This window comes from Musa acuminata, chromosome BXJ1-9, assembly GCF_036884655.1.
Source record: "Musa acuminata AAA Group cultivar baxijiao chromosome BXJ1-9, Cavendish_Baxijiao_AAA, whole genome shotgun sequence".
NCBI lineage: Eukaryota > Viridiplantae > Streptophyta > Magnoliopsida > Zingiberales > Musaceae > Musa > Musa acuminata.
The window spans coordinates 43,618,609-43,637,030 of NC_088335.1; the positions used below are offsets into that span (position 1 = coordinate 43,618,609).

General features: G+C 38.7%; 3 protein-coding genes across 4 annotated transcripts; all 3 read right to left on the bottom strand.

Moving 5' to 3' along the window:
• Window positions 1-692: 692 nt before the first annotated feature.
• On the bottom strand, window positions 693-5,204 carry LOC103998746 (probable polyamine transporter At1g31830). Its single transcript, XM_009420313.3, has 3 exons — window positions 5,047-5,204; window positions 1,495-2,955; window positions 693-1,014 (listed from the first exon to the last, which is right to left on the bottom strand). Exons 1-2 carry the CDS (start codon window positions 5,047-5,049, stop codon window positions 1,495-1,497), a joined length of 1,464 nt encoding a protein of 487 aa, XP_009418588.2. The 5' UTR covers window positions 5,050-5,204; the 3' UTR covers window positions 693-1,014.
• Window positions 5,205-6,296: 1,092 nt separating this feature from the next.
• On the bottom strand, window positions 6,297-11,668 carry LOC103998747 (succinate dehydrogenase subunit 4, mitochondrial). Its single transcript, XM_009420314.3, has 2 exons — window positions 11,372-11,668; window positions 6,297-6,951 (listed from the first exon to the last, which is right to left on the bottom strand). Exons 1-2 carry the CDS (start codon window positions 11,618-11,620, stop codon window positions 6,556-6,558), a joined length of 645 nt encoding a protein of 214 aa, XP_009418589.2. The 5' UTR covers window positions 11,621-11,668; the 3' UTR covers window positions 6,297-6,555.
• An 839-nt stretch (window positions 11,669-12,507) lies between these two features.
• On the bottom strand, window positions 12,508-16,211 carry LOC135593658 (pentatricopeptide repeat-containing protein At1g07590, mitochondrial-like). Of its 2 annotated transcripts, XM_065083863.1 has the most exons (4): window positions 15,880-16,211; window positions 13,323-14,947; window positions 13,106-13,210; window positions 12,508-12,967 (listed from the first exon to the last, which is right to left on the bottom strand). In XM_065083863.1, exons 1-2 carry the CDS (start codon window positions 16,195-16,197, stop codon window positions 13,697-13,699), a joined length of 1,569 nt encoding a protein of 522 aa, XP_064939935.1. In that variant the 5' UTR covers window positions 16,198-16,211; the 3' UTR covers window positions 12,508-12,967; window positions 13,106-13,210; window positions 13,323-13,696. The 2 variants fall into 2 exon arrangements, with proteins under 2 accessions (XP_064939935.1, XP_064939934.1); XM_065083862.1 differs by having other exon boundaries at window positions 13,106-14,947.
• Window positions 16,212-18,422: the final 2,211 nt, after the last annotated feature.

The window sequence follows — 18,422 nt, forward strand, 5'->3', positions numbered from 1 at the left end:
TCTTCATAGGCAATTTGCTTACGTTAGATTGTAAGCCTGTGTTAATGATTAGGTTGGTCATAAGCATCAAATCTAGCATGGTTGATCCTACCATCATCACGAATTCTATTAGTGCTTAAACTCAAGTTAGTGAGCATATTGTGAATCTCTCGAAGTTCCTGAGTCATTCTCATTTTTTTTGCTTTTAACATCGGCCATAGGACTGGCACTCCATAATCATTATTGTTAGGGTTATTGTTATTGCCTCCATCACGAATATTGTCACCATCGAAATTGTCACTGTTATTATTGATAACATCATCGTCATTATTATCATTATTACCACTAGACCTCATCTTAATGGGTTATAAAGTTGTACTTAGCAAATTAAATTTTTAATATATAAAATCCACTGTAACTACGAGTGTAAGATATACTTCTTAATTTTCTAACAACAAACCTAATATACTAATACCAACAGCAAAGCTCTTATACTAATTGACGTAAAATGAAAATAAAATTAAAAAATTACTACCGGATTATAGTAAGTTGACAAGGGAAGAAGAGTGAAGTCAATTCCTTCTGATAGAAAAAAAATCTTTATAATACTTGGAGATATTATTTTTTTATGATTTCATAAGTTTAGAGAAGACCTTTATTTATACTAATTCTAGATCTTGAAAACTAATTAACTTAATAGGATACTTAAAAAATATAAAAAATTAATAATATGAGATAAATAAAAATAATAAGTGGATAACTTTAGGCTCAATGTTTTTCTGTTTATTCTGCATTAGATCAAATAAGCATGAGATGTTTGATCCCAAGAACATGGCCAATAAGCTTCATTTGCTGCACACTGGGAAGCAGCTTGAGCGACTTCAGAACTTGCCTTCTCTTCCACGAAACATGAGAGCAATCACCAAGCCAATGCCGTTGATTGGTCGTCTGAATCTACTATGGAATCACCATCACCATGTCATATACAGTCATCATCTCGAACTCAGATCACATATTTCCTTAGTGTTAAGGGATCTGAAAATGAAGCTGACATCAGTCAAGTGTTATATGATCGTCAAATTACAGCAAATGACTTCACATCCTCCGGTTAAGAAATTGATGTGCAGTCACACATTAACAAAAGCAGTAAATTGCTAAGTATCAACACTGAATCTAACAAAAGGGATCGGTTGCCGCCAACAAAAGCAGTAAATTGCTTAGTATCAACACTGAATCTAACACAAGGTATCGGTAAGATGCTGCTTGAACGCTACCATTAACACGAAGGATGCTGAATCTACGTGCAGCGGAAGTGGATTGCTAAGTACCATATTGTAATGAGTTTAACAAAAATGAACTCTTAAGATTTCTCCATAAGATGAGATTTATAGAGTCGAAAAAACAGGTTCAGATTCTGATGACATCTTTGGAGTTATGAGAATTGGAGACATCCCTTTATGTTCAAGAAGGCGCATGAAAGTTCAAAGTAACATTCTCTCGAGTGATGGTACTGACCTAAGCTATCAAGGATTCGACAGCACTCTCATGCTCAGATTCTCTGAAATCAGGGAGGTCAGAGTTCAAAGTGAACTTCAACAACTTCTTCTTCTCCACATGTTTGAGACAGGGCTGCAGGATGGACCCAATAAGCATCGCTATAATGCTTACGATCATGACTTTGAAAGAGGCAAGAGCCAGAACCACACATATCAAGATGGTAGGAGGGACGATCATCAAAATGCAACCAGCAGTCCCCAGAGGAACCTTATAAGGCCGAGAAGCATTTGGGTGGCTCAGTCGTAACTTTATGAAGGCCACATACTCCAGAATCATCCCAAAACAGTACAGGAAATTCTCGGCAGCAACGATCTCCTGAAAGCTCATCCAGGACAGCAGAAGAACACCAGAAGCAGAGAAGAGTATCCCGACGAGAGGAGTCCCGTGACGGGATCTCTTGCTAAAGAACTCTGGGAGCATTCCCCTTTCTGCCATTCCAAGAAGCTGGTAAGAATCACTGCTCATTTCGGCAACAAACATGCCCATGTTGGATAGAGCTGAAGCTCCTTGCACCCACCATCTCAACCAGACCCCAGCAACAATTTTGGCCACGTCAGAAAAATAACCATCTGTCCAAGACTCCCGATCAAGTGGGATCGCTCCTGTCCCAGCTAGGAGAGGATACAGATATCCGACAACAACCAAGATCAATGCATAAAACAGAGCCTTTGGAAGTGTTCTCTTAGGATTATCCACCTCTCCTGCCAAAGTACTTATTGAATCCCAATAATTGAGATTCCAAAAGAGTGTATTCAAGTACAAACTCCAATTGACATTGTGTATGTCAACCTGTAACCATCTCGAAGGCTGAAGTTTTGGTATTGCTACCAACCCCATTAAGATAAAAGGAAGTATGGAGAACACCCCCAGAAACACAGCCATCCATCCAACAATGTTCAGTCCTCTGTAGTTCATGTAAGTTAGTGCAACTGTTAGTATTAACACCGCAACAGTCCTAGGCAGCCCACCACCAAAATCTGGAATACCGGACTTCAAATAGTCTAAAAAGAGAACTGGATATAGAGCATTGTCAATGACACCACTAAGCCATTTCATCCAACCCTGCTGAAAACCCCAAAAATGGCCCAAAGCTGAAGAGACCCACACAACATAACCTCCATTTTCTGGGAACATGGTGCCCATCTCAGCAGTGACAAGTGCTTCAGGAATACTCCATATGAAGGGGAAGATCAGAAATCCAAGTATAGCCAGAAGCGGGCCAGCGGCTTGAACACTGTCCTCTATCCCAAAGGGGCCACCAGAGACCTCATAGAAAATAAGGAAGACAAGGGGAATGACAGAGACCTTCCTGGTGTTGCCTAGTTTCGGCGAGTCCTCATTGACAAAATTGTATTCGGTATCACGAAATTCCCCCATATGAAGAGAACTAGCTCTAGTGCTTGCAGTGCTCCTCAATTTCTGCATGCATAAGAAATAGAGTTGGTTTTATATGTTTATTGAGAAGTATACACCATAAATTGACACAGAATTACAAGATGGGCAAGGAAAAATAGACAATTGAGGTTTCTAATACAAACTCTACCTTAAATGCAAAGCAAAATTTTAGATTTATCTGCCACATGCAATTGAGAGTTCCAACACAAAGGGAAAGGTAGGAATCATAATTGTTAATCTACTATCGGTTTTTCTACCATCATCCTAATATTAAGATATAAAATAAAGAAAATGATAAAATATTATTTTTTATTAAAAAAAAGCTTCATCGATGTCCATTTGGAAAAAAGGGCTAATTACAAATCACCCCCTGTAGTTATACCTCTTTAGTATCACGGTCCTTAAACTTAAAAAATTATATTGAATCCTTATAGTTATGAAAGTGAAATATTTAACTCTATTTACTGTAATGTCGTCGGTTCTACTGACAGAAGATACAACACGTGACAGGATATGCAGGAATGATACGAAAATGATGGGCAAAAAGGTAATTTCAATATCTCAGTTATGTTTCCTTTCTTCTTAGTCAACTATTGTGGTAATGTCGGATGGCGGCACCGCTAGGGGCCTTAGGTGGCTGTTGTGGTTGTGGTTGGCGAGGACGAGGAGGGGATGTCCTTAGAGATGGGCCAGGTGGAGTCCTAGAGGTGGAGTTGAGGGACTTCTATGGCTTCTTGCGGGGGAGGAGGGAGAGCGGAGGTGAGAGATGAGGCAAAGGGAGAGAAAGAGGATGAAGATGATAGCCACATCGGCAATGATGTAAATGCAGTCCGATGCTCATCCTTCTTCCCCCTTTCGTCGATCTGCATATGTGTCGGCGCCGATGCAGATGCAGGGCGACGCAGAGTAGAAGCCGCAAATGCCGACGCTCTGCATCTACGTCAGTGCCACTTGGCATCTACATTGGCACCGACGCAGATGCAAGGCGATGCAGAATAAAAGCCACAGATGCTGACGCTCTACATCTATGTTGGTGCGGCCATCTTCCTCATCTATTTTCTCATCTTCCTTTGCCTCACCTTCCGTTGTCGCTCTTCATCCTTCGTCCCCGCTCTACATATGCATCGATGCCACGTCGCTCTGCATCTATGTCGATACCGCATCGCTCTACATCTACATCAATAGGACGTAAGTCCTTTACCTCACCTCCCCCCAACGCAGTTTTAGAGTGACACCGGCACAGGTGCCTCACCTGAGACGTTGAAATTATCTTTTTACCTATCATTTTCATGTTATTTTTGTATATGTTGTCACATGTTGTATTTTCCGTCGGCTTTACCGATGACATTAAAGTAAATTGGGTTAAATTTTTTCACTTTTATAACTATAGTGATTTGAACGTAAATTTTTGAAGTCTCGGTGCTGAGATGCTGAAGAAGTCTAACTATAAAGAATAAATATGTAATTAGCCCAAAAAAAGGGGCAACATTGAGGTTCATCAGATCCTACACAAACGGGAACACAGATTCGAGTTTCAATTCACTCGTTAGTTGCTAAGATCTCCTCTCAATGCATAATACAGTGTAAAGTTTAAACTAACATCTGCAGAGAAGCTTAAAGTAACGATTTTCCGATCAAAATCAACTTCCGTTACCTGTCACAATCCAAAGAGAGAATACAGAAGGAAAAAAAACCCCATTTTGCACACTGAAATCGACTCAAAGAGCCACAAGCGTGCCGAATCTAACAATCCCAAACGAACTCCGACCGGATCACGCACAATCAGATAAATCAAATTCAAACAAGAAAAGAGAACACAGCAAAAGCACGAGTCGATGAGAAATAAGTGTCCAAATCTAACACACCATCTAACAATGCCAAGCAAACTACGGGCAGATCACACCCAATCAGATAAAACGAATCCAAAGAAGGCAACAGAACACTGCAAAAGCACGAATTGACGAGACATAAGCGCCGAAGTCCAACTCACCATCTAACAATCCCAATCAAACAATGGCTGAATCACACACAATCAGATAAAACAGATTCAAACAAGAAAAGAAAACACAGCAAAAGCACGAATCGATGAGAAATCGGCGCCCAAATCCAACTCACCATCTGCAGGGGAGGCCTTGGGCGGTGTTAAAGCCCCATCCAACTCGATCTTCGGCTCCCTCCGGCGACCACACGGCGATCGATTCGCAGTCTCGCCTACGAAGAGAGAGAGAGAGAGAGAGAGAGAGAGAGAGAGCAGTAAAAATAGCGTGGAGTTGTAGTGTTCAACCACATCACTTGCACTAATATTTTGTAAGCTTCATTATATTAGTTGACGTCACGTTTATTTTATGACACTAATATAATTTCTTCCACCGCGGATGGGATTTACAAAAATAATCAATTTTTAAGCTATCAAAACTATTATTTTTGAAGTAGTATTTTGATACATATGATTGGATTTGAAATGGCTTATTACTTTATATTTTTAATCTTTGTTTAGCTTATTTTATATTTGCTTTAGTTTTTAGTTTCAACCTTAACGGTAGTCATTTGACACCCTCTATTTAAAATCCTATTTACATTACATTTGAAGTACGTTTTAAATTAGATTATATATATATGTATATATATATAGTGAAACGTGAGCTTGATGTAAAATATCAAGAATAATCACATATTAGCTATCTTTAACTCATTTCTATACTTCCAAAAATTAAGATCTCTATATAAAATATCATAAAATTTATCATCATACTTTCAAAAATTAAGATCTCTATATAAAATATTATAGAATTTATCACCGATGATTCTGTCTCATTTCGATTTATTATTAAGTATATACGATATTTTTATTAATAAAATTGACGATATTAGAAAAAAATAAGATTAAATATTTTATTTTCAATAAAAATCTTAATATAAGTTTTAAAAATATAAAAATTAAAATACTAAAAATAACTAATTACAAAAATTAATCTATAATTAACCTAATAAATCACTATTATGTTCTTAGCCCGTTACAGTTGTACTGTTTCTTTCAAAAACAGTTGTGCTGTTTCTTAAAAAAAGGTGATCTTGTCACAATGAGCAGCACTAATGAACAATTAAAAACAAAAATAATCAAAACAAGATAAGATGGAAATTTTAGGTAATTGAATCAACAGCACAAAGTACATAGGCAGCTGCATGGCATTAAAGATCAGGAAAAAAAGGTTTAGGTGACATGGTTTGACCAATTCCAATAAATTTCACAGTAAAACCATGATATCTGAACCACACCACATCAGCAGTTTTTGTATTTGCATTTCTCCTCCATGCTTGCATTTGTAGCAGAAAGACAACTTCATAACAAACAATCACCACCAAACTAGTCTAAAAAATTCACCTTATGACATCGATTACGATTGAAAACAAGTGATAAAAATAGATCCAACTGGGTCTGATTACAATGCCCACTATTCATTATTCTGATACAAACTTCAAAACCAGCATGCCATCGATCCCGGGGATGCCATTTTAGCATGAAAGGAAAGGGAAAAGTCTGAATAAAACAGCAACTGTAGGTTGGCCATTGGCCAACTTCCTTATCTAGAGGTCTACAGAGTGCTGCTGAGACACAAGGCATTATTACACTAGATCGAAAGCTAGTATAGTGTCCTTGGCCAAGATAAATAGCAGCAGCTTGAAATATATCAAGACCCATTTCCTCGTCACGTCATGATGAACATAGTCCAGAAAGATCTCCTTGAAAAACCCATAGATTTGCCAGTATACGCACAGAACAAGTGCTGAAGTCGTCAACGTCGATTTTGATATGAGTAGCAATGCTGGTATAAGTGCATATGTAGTCTTTATAGAAAGCTCCATCCTCTTTACCTTTAAGCTTTCATTCGTCAATCCACTTTTCCGTTCCCTGGTAAGGGTCCCCTCCAGTGGGCTGAAAGCCATTACCTTTGAAGAGTCAATCTCCTTTCCTTTCAGGCAATTAGGATCTTCAACTCCACCAGCCATATGAGACATGTTCTGCAATAACTTCTCATTAAAAGAATATCAAAGAAAAGTTTAAAGAACACAACATATAGAGAAACAATGTTCGCATAAACCATAATAACCACAAAGGGGCAGCAGGGCGACAAACATTATGCGGCAAACAAACATATATTGTTTGCTTGAGTTTTCATTTCTCCTGATTATGCATTCCCATTAAATGAGCAAGCTAAAAATTGTGCATTTCATTGTAATGAACTAAACATGCAATTAGGTAAAATCTTACCATAACCACAAGCTTGCATAAGAACCAATTCTAAGAGAGATTAATTACCATCTCCAAATTCAGTCCAATCTAAACCAATTGAACAAAGTTTGACATTACATCTTCAGGGTGGTGAACAAATTGCTGGTACTGTTGGAGAAAAGAGTTAATGGAGAGAAGAAAATTTTAAGATAACAGAGCTCTTTTCCAAGATGACAAGATCCATCTTTTCCTCAAATAGGTAAAAACCAAAAGAAGAGAAAATGAAGAAAAAAATATTTATGGAATGTCTTGCCTGCTGCTAAAAAATGAAAACAAAGAAAGAAATGGAATAAAACATGGGAGAATTAATATAAAATGTAGGCTACTGATAGTGTATACAACATAACATAGTAAGGAGCAATGATTTAAAAAGCGCTAGGCGTCAAGGTCCCAAAAAACCCGAGGCGCTAGGTGCTCACCCAAACGAAACGAGATGCTATGAAATATTAAAATATTAAAATATAAAAATATATATATATATAATATAATTGATAAATATGAGTATTTAAATAAAAATATGATATTAAACTAAGAAGATCTAAAGTACCAAATCACATTACTCATCTTCTAATTAAGGTTCTTAATTTCGTACCGTACCGACGTTTCGAGCTTTGCTCGATACGGTATGGTACGGGAATACCGAACGGTACACCATGGTATACTGCTTGATATATATAATATATAATACAAAAATATAAAAAATAAGAAAAAAGAGGCATACGCTGCCTCTACGACGTCGCCTCCTTTTCTTCTCCTCGTCGCATTAGATGAGGAGAAGATGCGTGGTCATCTCCTTATTTGCGACGTTCGGTGAAGATGTCGAAGGCTGCAGACATCTCCGAAGAACGCGACAAAGGCCGTAGGCGTCTCTGGCCTTCGGCGAAGAACGCGATAAAGAAGAAGCCGAGTCGTCGCCTCTCCATTACCTCGTAGATCAGGATCGTCGAGGGAGGGCGGCACCGAATCGGGAAGCGTCAAGGTTCTCCCGATTCTCCCTCTTCTTCGAGCGCCTTCTTCCTCTTTTCCCTTAACTCTTCTTCTTCCCAGGCTGCAGGTAAGCTGATATCGCCCGCTACCGAGCGACGACAATCGAAATATCAACCATTACCGCCTGATACAACCCTGTATCATCTTATACGGGGCTAGATCAACGATACCGCCCGATACGAGCAGTATCATTCAAAATTAAAATCCTTTCTTCTAATAACAAAAATATCAACAGATTCAAAACAATAAAGTTTTAAATAAACAAAGATAAGCAGTGTTAAAATCTATATTATCAATTTAGTAAATATAAAGATTACTTTATATAGTAGTTAACAATCTACTTTTAATAGTATACTGTTACCAATAATTAGAGAGAGAGAAAAGAACTATTTATTAATAGTAAGGGGATAAAATTGTCACCGACAGTGTGGAAAGTAGGAAGGAGAGGTGGCGATGAGAAGCTGGCAGCAATAGCGGAGGATTAGTTTAAGACAGCTACAACAACACTGCGAACAATAACAATGGCAGAAGTTGCGGACGGCAACAGCAATAGCGACGAAAGCTACGGATAGCAGTAGCGACAACGGCGGAAGAACCAGAGGGAGTCCGTCGGTGGCGGAGGAACCTACGGTCCTCTCCCTCGACAAGTTGAGGAACTACACACAAAGCGACGACAGAAGGAAGCTACAGGCTCTTGCGAGGCCATTGGACCCGTCTGTCAATGATAGAGGAAGGCTCGGTCCGCTGTTCCTGCAATGGAGGTAGTGGCAGAAAGCATCAATGACGGAGGCAAAACCAACGGTAAGGTTAGCTTGGGGTTGCACGAGCGTGAAGTGTCGGTTTTGAGGGTAAGTAAATGTGTTAGTTAGTTCAATCGAACCAACTAATTACTATTGAACCGAACTAGACTTAAAAGTCTAGTTTAGTTGCCTTATTTGAACCGAGCGCTCATCCGGAGCGCCCGGTGCCTAGGTTCGGGCGAGCACCCAGGCGATGCCTCATTGAAGCGTGCCACCTAGTCCACACACGAGGCACTCGGGCCTTGTCTCAACTCGCACGAGCGCCTATTTAAATCACTGGTAATGAGGGAGGACGAACAAACAAAACTCAACAGTTGCACATATTTTTAAGCAAAGCATACAAAGAACTAACAAAAAAGGGGAGAAAAAGAAGATGAAGGAATATCAGCAGCTGGTTTTGGGGTGAGTAAAAATTGACCACAAAATCACCCACATGATTTGCAAACAACATCTCTGTTTTAAGGTGTCATCTAGAAAATAACAAAGTCAAAGTAGATTAAAGACCACATTGACTCAATCACTCAATAAGAAACTGAAGATTCAGGAGACAGTGGTTGTGAAAAAATCTGAACTATCAAAGACTGTGGCATCAAACTAAAAGATAATCAACATGGATATCTCTATAAAGAATTAAAATGATCATTACCCTTGTGACAGCAAGAACTTCTAGGGAAATCAATGAAATTAAGACTTCCCTTCACCCAGTGCAGCCAACAAATGCTAAAAGAGTAAGAAAGCAAACCATAAATTATGAACACGGCTTGAAATACAAATTAAAACAAGCTAGGCAATGATATTTACAGCAAGTAAGTTCCGGATATAGTTGTTTAAACTTCTAACCTTGCTCTCATATTCAACAGTTCTTTTTATTGCATATGTGTCTCAACTACCGGCATTATGTGCTAGAGCCCCATATCTAAACTAGGGTTTACTGTACCACGGCATACAGCTCGGTAAGAGCAGTACGTATCAGTCCGATAGAGGACTGATATGGGCGGTATATACTAGTCTGTCGGTATGTCTCAGCGTATCGTGTATCGACACATCAGTATATATTATACCAATGACTGGTCGGTACATCGGTACGAACTAATAAGACAAACCATGATCTAAACTATAACTAAAATCCTGAAAAGTCAAAAACAAGCTTATATTTGACATCACCCACATGGTTAACCATATTTTTACATGAACTTGGGGTTAAAATATCAATATGCAATGATGAAAACATACATGAAAGATGGTAATAACAGAAGACAAAGTGAACAAGAAGAGATAAGTACGTTGCAGAGTGTCGCCATCAGAGTTTATTAATCACAGCTAGATGTTACTTACAGCTTCTTAGGAAATCTTAACAAGCAGTTTTATAGGCTGTCATTGACTAAAAACAATTAAGAACAAGCAAACATGCACAGAAAGTTTACGGAAAAGAAGGCAAAGAAAAGAAGGATGAGATTTATTAAAATGATACACTCAGGAAATATGCTTACGGGAACATAACAATTAAATTCTTTTTTTATCCTCCTTAGCTGTAATATATTTTCTAAATTTGTCCTGGCTTTTAAAGTTTTCCCTAACACACACTCTTCATATCAACGGTTTTTTGGACTCCATTGCACAACCACCAGTTCTCTGTTCATCCAATATTCCTACCCTTAGACTCCCGAACATTCTCTTTGGACATGTCCTTTAGATCACTAGTCAAGTTTTTTCCACAACAATCTTTACATATATAACTCTGTCTATACTCATAATAAGAAAAAATTTATCTGACAATATTCATGCTCATTATCGTAAGTACTAATTCTTAAAATGAGTATTTACCATCATAAAAGCATAACATATAGCATAACCAAAATCATCTCTTCCACTTCATTCTTCTCGGTACACCATTACCCCTATGCACTCCTTTAAATACTCCACATTTTTTTTCCTGATTTTTAGTTGCTGGTATTCTTTAATAATTCGTTCTAATCCAATTTGAAGGGCATAAACGCCTATTAAAATTCAATACCTTTGCCTCAACCACAAAGTCGAGGAATATACTCTATCACCAACCCTGTTTTTTTACTTCACCTTTACAACATATTCATTAACACCCTTTCTGTAAAAATGCCTATTCCACTCTTGTGTCCATCTTCGCCACTTCTATCCCCTTCTTGTTTCCATTAAACTCTCACTACCACAAGTAAAAGAACCGATCGCATGTTTTTTTCACATGAATCGGGAAAACTATATACACCAAAAAGAAAAGTTGCAGCAATAACATCCAGGACTCAAAACCCTACGATCACTATGACGAAGAACTCGCGGACCAAGACCACCAAAACAAAATACAACGTGGATGACAAGAAGCGTCCACCTTTCCAAAGCCAAGTTGGCCGAAGACAGGGGCACGGGAGAGACCGAGAGCAGCGGCAGAGGGGCGATCGGGCCTGTAGGGTGGCGCGATCGCTGCGGATCTGGGATCAGGGGGCGGGTGTGCGGCGAGGGAACCGAAGGCTCGGAGGCCGTGGGCGGAGGTGACGGGATTGCCCGGTGCGGAAGGGTGCAGGAGGAGGAGGCGTGAGAGGGTTAGGGTTTTCGATCGGCTCAGTAGGCGTGACGCCATCGCACGCCGACGGTCACCAAAACTGAGATCGGAATCAAAGAGACGACGTCGTTTAGTAAGTAAAAAAGATATATATATACATATATATCGAAACCGGTATATACTTTATAACGTTTATAGGGGGAGTAAGCATGGAATGTCCGTTCCTGTAAAGTTAAACACGCTTCTAATTACAAGTAATATGAACTAATTAGATATTTTTAAAATATAAATATGAAATATAAAAAGTTTATTAATCTTTTATAATTGTAATAGGATTATAGAACTTGTCAATAATATAAAATTATAATTGGCAAATTTAATCCATACAAAACTCAAAATTTTGTATAAATAATGTTGTAGTTAATCTATGTCCCTTAAACACTGTTATTGAAACTCGAAATGACATTAATACCTTTCATAAAATATTATATCCTTATAAATTATTAATTTTTGTATTTGTGCATTTAGATTCAAGTTTGGATATTTTAGGTGCTTTAATTGTTATTAATCATAATTAATAATAGTTAACAAGAATTTATCATTGAGTCACACACACACATACATACATACATATATATATATATATATATATATATATATATATATATATATAGAGAGAGAGAGAGAGAGAGAGAGAGAGAGAGAGAGAGAGAGAGAGAGAGAGCTAACAATAGAAATGGGCTTTCAAGAGCATGTCAAAGCTTATAAGTTCTCCAAAGTAAAAAATACCAAGTCACCACAGTTTTCAGTCGTTTCTTCCTTTCTTCATCATTAGATATATGAAAGTATATTTTGCATAAAATACTAGTAGTATTTTAATCAATATAATGAATTTTTCAGAGAGCATTTATGTCGATAGAAGTTTTTACCAGTAGTCAAAGAACAGTCAACCAACAAAGAGTAACTATAATGAAGATTCAAATGAATCCTTTCGCACCAGATACTAGTACATTGTTGCTAATGAATGATGTTCCAAGTTGTCACTTTTGTCTTACAACTAGGAGGTGGTACCGTAGCACTTCATGCAAGTGACAAGAAAGAATCTGACGCTTTTCTGATCAAGAAAACATAGCACTTCATATAAGCACCAAGCAAAAATCTGAAGCTTTTTATCCTAGTTAAGTTAGAATTCTGCAACAAAAGGCAATTCCAAAGTGTGGTATGGTGACTGCTGCAGCAGGATGAACTGGACAATGCCACCAGAATATCTGCCAAATGCTGGTGATCAAAGTAAGAATGATCCTCACACCAGCCCATGCCACTTTCAATGCTGGAACAGATTGAAAGTCGTTCTGCCATCTGGAACTCAACAAACCTCCCTTGAGTTGGATGGCGCTGTGGTTGATCTACTCAAATTGGTTTAATCTGCCAAAGTAGTTAGATTAATGGTAGATGTGTCATTTTTGTAGCAGTTTTGTACAAATTTATAGCAGAATTCTATAAGTTTATAGCTAGAGCCTCTCTTTGAAAGATATAAGAATGAACAGTAATTTGAGCCATTACCTTCATGGTTGATTGTTTCAAATAGACCAGTTACTAGAAGTGGCAAAGTACTCCTTTGTTGATGCAAAAGCAGCTTGATACTCCATTAACTCCGTAGATAACCAACTGGAGTAATAGAATTGATCCACATGTTAAGTCATGCAGAAAAGGATCATTGGACAGGTCTGGTAAAAGTCATGTAAATATTCAAACTCAAGTAGACAGAATGTCAGTGTACCAGCATGAAGATCAGAGAATGCAAGAGATCTCCAAGATGAGAGTCATCTTGCACCTTAATTGATACAGATTAAAAAGTTCATCCTCAAACATATGTAGCATGTTAGAGCTTGTAATAACAACCATTATGCAATCTTGTATAGTGATCTTCTGAGTATTTGAATTCAGCACAACTTCTCGTATCAAGAGTGTTAAAACTGTCAGTCAGCTCTCCCTTGTACACAAGGAAATAGTTTCATCAGGACCAGTGGAGAAAAGCAGAGTAATTTCCTGATTTGGACTATGCTTCCTTTGTGGATGATTTAGTTGTAACGTTAGTCCGTTGTCTGTCAAGACTTTGCCAGTACATGGAAATATTGATCTATGCTGATATGACTAACTTTTGAACTGCTCTATGAATCTAACAAGACTATATGTCTCCGCATCAGGACTTGCTCCTGCCAAGATCATTTTCCTCAAAATTTCTGAATCATAAACCCTTGCCTTCACATAAGCTCTTACAAGTGTATTATGAACAAAAGTATATCTACAGTATTTTGTTTCCTTAAATTCTTTAAATAAACTTTTTGCCTTCTCTAGATCACCCATATCAGCAAAAACCTCCAATAACATATGTGTAGTTTCCAACCATGGCGTAGATCTTCTTACTCGAAAGCTCAGATCCTCATTCTTCCCCAAATTCATTGTCTTCAATGCTTCATCCCATAAACCAGCTTTCAAGCAACCCAAAGTAAGGTGGCGATATGTTATAGCATTTGGCCTGCAACCATTTGCTTCCATTTCTTTGAACACCTCAGATGCCTTATCCACAAGCCCATTCCTGCAGTAAACTGAAATGATTGAATTAAACTGCTTTGTTGTCTTCAACTGTTTGATTGATTTCATTTCTGCAAATATCTCTTCGGCCATGTCAACTGAACTACCTCTTCCAAACGCTTCAATTGCAAGAATAAAACTTTTAGATCTAACATAAGGAAGTTCCTTGACACACTTCCAGGTTATATGTAGTTCCTCCTCTTTCCCCAGATAACCATACAGGATAAGTAAAATATCTAGTGTAGACCAGTTATTACCAGTTCTTGACCTCTCTATGGCTTCAACATATGTCTCAGATATTGTATATAGTCTTGCAACTGCATGTGCCATTGCTAGAATGCCATAAGTGATTTCATTTGGCTCAACTTTTGCTCGTTTCATATCATTGAATACCTTTGACAGGCCTTCAAGATTATGTTCATCAGCTTCTATCTTCAATAAAATGTTATATGTTGATACATGTGGGGATACACCATGAGCCTTCATTTGGATCAGAATTTTAGGTATGGTTTTCTTGCGACCAGAGGAGGAATGTAGAAGAATCAACCGATTGTAAACATATGGGGAGATAGGAAAGTCCAGTTCCCTCATCTTTCTCATGTATGCTAACGAAAGCCTGATCAGACCCTTATCTAAGCAGGCCATGACGAGATTGTTGTAAAGCAGCACATTTTGATAGTTATGAGGAATACGGAGGAAGAGACTTTCAGCCTGTGAAATGCCATGAATTTTGGTTGTGAACTCCAAAAGATATGAGTAATCCAATTCACTGAGCTTGTATGGTCTCTCTCTAACGACCCACTCCATAACCTGGAGGGCAAAAAATGATTTAGTTTAGATACAATTCACCATCCACTTGCATTAGACAAAAGATTATTAATGGAATGCTCTACAAAATTTAGGAGAGAATACACTTTAAGAGGCAATTCCTTGAAAAATTATATCACACACATTTCCTCCATTTACTAAGAGATATAGCACAATGTTTATGGTGTTCCTATAAGATTTCCTTGTACAGTTCCTACACAGTTCAGGTATGTTATCAAGGCATGGTACACATTACTTTTCAACCTTAACCCTATTTGCTTCTTGTCACCATAAACTTACAAACACCACAAAGAACTACACAGAGGGACTACTAATATTCTAAAATAAGTATTGAATTGTAGTGTCATTCCTGACAAAATCTAATCTTGGATTCGTAGGCGATCTGAAGGATAAAAGATGAATAAAATAACACCATTCAACTAAAACGTTTTACAGACAGTAAACCCTAAAAGCAAAGGTACGAGCGACTCCTTTGCTTCATTCCTTCAATCAATTAGTCCATCAATGGTATCAAATCTCGACAACATATACACAACAAATTATCAACACCATCAAGTCTTACCAACTTGATAGTAAGACTTGATGGTGTTTTCTCCATACGAGAAGAAGTAACACGAAGGGAAAACCCAACATTTTCCAGTAGCGTTCCTATCCCCAGGAAAATACATGTCACGCGAAAATCCTCGGCAATCTTCAAACTGTCACAGCATCGGTAGCATAAATCTTACAAGAAACAACCTCGAAAGAGGTAGTGCCATAAAATTCACACAGACACAGAAAAAACTTAGTTTTATTGGTTCTCTCAACCAATCAATGTCATATAGCATCGAAAGTGTACGAATCATCAAAAGATCCCTTTTTAATGATGGTTGTTCTTGGACCAAATAAGTGGTGGAGGGAACGAACCAACTCACCTCCAGCGCCCTCCGGTTCATCTTGCGCTTTCGGAGGCGATTGATGGCGTGAAAAATTTCGCCCCTGTCGACGGCGGATCCCTCCCCCATCCAGTTCTGGAAGGCGAAGGCGACGGATTCGCCCTTCGGCAGCCTCTCCACCCTCGATGAGAGGGATCCACGAGGCTGCTCCTCGCCGTGGCCCGCGGCTTCCTCCTGCGCCAGCACATCGAATTCGGAGAAGACGGGGAGAGCGGCGGAGGTGGTAACGAAGTATCGAGCGAAAGTTCCGCAGATGGAATGGAGTCGAGGAGGCAGCCTTCGGAAGACGAGTTGCATCGCACGCGCAGGAGTAGGACGCGATGATGTTGAGATCGGGGTGTGCTAAAAGCCCATTTCACGGATCCGAACCCGACGGCAATAAACGGGTCGAATCAAATCGGATTCGGGTTATTGGATTAAATGGATTCAATTCGAATTTAGCTCCGTAGTCCGACAGGTCAAAATCATGCTCAAGATCAATATACTAGACTTCCATGCTAACTTTATAATGGTTAATTAAATTAACTATTTTTTAATAAAAAAAAAACTTCATGGGGCGAAATCCTCGAAAAAATCTTTGTTTTTTTTATTTCTTATTATAACATTATGTTGTTATGCTTTTAATAATATCAAAAAGACTTTATAACGTAGTATAAATTTTTTTGTATGTGTTTATAGTATTTTTATACTACGTTATAATATTTTTCAATAATATAAAAAAATATTATAATTAATAATATTTTTTTAAATTTTAATAATTCTAGAAAAATATTTTAACTTAGTATAAATACACAATAACACAATGTCTTTATACTACGTTATATTGATTTTCTGATATTATTAAAATACTATAATGCAATGTAAAAATATTGTAATTGAATAGTTCACTCTATGAACTGGCCTATCGAAAAAAAGAAAGAAAAAAAAGTAATTAAAGGTATTTTAGCTATAAGAAAACGAAGATGCTGTTTGAAAATAAAAAAAGGTAAAGAAACTTTTACCTTTTAAAAGTTGAAAAGAATCATACAAAGATCAAAAAAGAGTTTTTTCTTTTTTAGAAAATATTTTATTAAAGGGTAATTTTTAGAAAAAAATTAAATTTGAGAATTTTTTACAAACTATCATAATTTAAAAAAATTCTTGTAGAGTGACTTTTTACAAATAACCATTTTGCCTTACCCTTGCGACTCATCATCGCTTCCGTCTTGTATCGCTTTTGCACTTTTGTGTCGCCCTACACCATCCCTACAGTGTCATATACCACTTTTGTGTCTAATAAAAGTAAATCATGGGGCAAATAGGCATAGTGTAGAAGGGGATGATCTTTTTGTAAACAATACAAGTATGATTAGATTTAAGGTTATGAGTGACGATAGTGAGTTATGGTGTGAGGCCCAACTGTGTGTTGAATCTCGGATTTTGATGATGAAGTCAATTGTTATTTTTTGTCTAATCTATGTGTTGAGATAAGTGTGCAGGATTAACTACAATGAAAGTTAGACAAGCAGCAGGAGTTGCGCCGGAGTCAAGATCATGATCACGTTGGGAGTTCGAGAGTTCGACGGAAGTTCGGACGGTCGTCGGAGGTTCTGCGAGAACAGATCCGAGAAGTCCAGAAGCTTGCCAAGCGAAGCTCGTTGGAACTCGCCAAGTGGATCGTCGCAAAGTCCAGGAGTTTGCCGGAAGTCCGCAGAAGCATCACCGAGGGTTCATCGGATGATCGACGGAAGTTCACCGGAAACTCGCCGGAAGAAGCGATTGACGCACCGAAGCAAAGCTGCAGAAATTGTCTTAGATTTAATCGTAGTTAGCACGTTGATTAAGTTGGAAAATGGGAGGTGATCCCATTGGCTTAATCTTGGGGCAATTGGGCCCCTGAAAGACTGAAATTGGGCCGAATGGAGCTAACCATTCGGACCCTGATTGCACCAGGAGGTGCAACCGCTCAGGCCAGGAGGTGGCACCGCCTGGGCTAAGTCTCCCAGCGAGACTGGGCGGTGCAACCGCCCCAGCCAGGAGGTGGCACCGCCTGAGCTCAGTCTTCGAGCAAGACTGGGCGGTGCAACCTCCCTGACAGAGAGGTGGCACCGCCTGAGCTCGGTCTTCGAGCTCTGGCAGAGAGGTGCAACCGCCTCAGTCAAGAGGTGGCACCGCCTGGGGCTCAGTCTCCGAGCCAGACTCAGGCGGTGCAACCGCCCCTGACAGAGAGGTGCAACCGCCTGGGCTCAGTCTTCGAGCTCTGCCAAGCGGTGCAACCTCTCCAGTCAAGAGGTACAACCGCCTGATCCTGGAATTCCGGGATTTGATCGTTTTGAGCTCCAAATTTGAATTGGGTTGGGGCCTATAAATACCCCACCCATTCAGCACTGAAGAGATACAGACCTACACCGAAATCTTGATCTTTTCTGTGATTCTAAGAGCTCAAAAGTGTTGTAAAACCTTTAAATCTCCTCCTTCTGTTCTTCAAGTTTTGAGTTGTAAAGTGAGGAGAGAAAGGTCTGTAAAGGTTGTCTCCTGAGCCT

What these genes read in the sequence shown, in the direction of transcription:
- LOC103998747 (XM_009420314.3), bottom strand. Translation starts at nt 11,620, where the DNA reads ATGGCGTCACGCCTACTGAGCCGATCGAAAACCCTAACCCTCTCACGC. An exon ending in GCCAACTTGGCTTTGGAAAG is followed by an intron (nt 6,952 to 11,371) that starts GTGGACGCTTCT and finishes AAGTTATTGCAG; the next exon opens with AACATGTCTCATATGGCTGG.
- LOC135593658 (XM_065083863.1), bottom strand. Translation starts at nt 16,197, where the DNA reads ATGCAACTCGTCTTCCGAAGGCTGCCTCCTCGACTCCATTCCATCTGC. An exon ending in TGAACCGGAGGGCGCTGGAG is followed by an intron (nt 14,948 to 15,879) that starts GTGAGTTGGTTC and finishes TTTGCCCTCCAG; the next exon opens with GTTATGGAGTGGGTCGTTAG.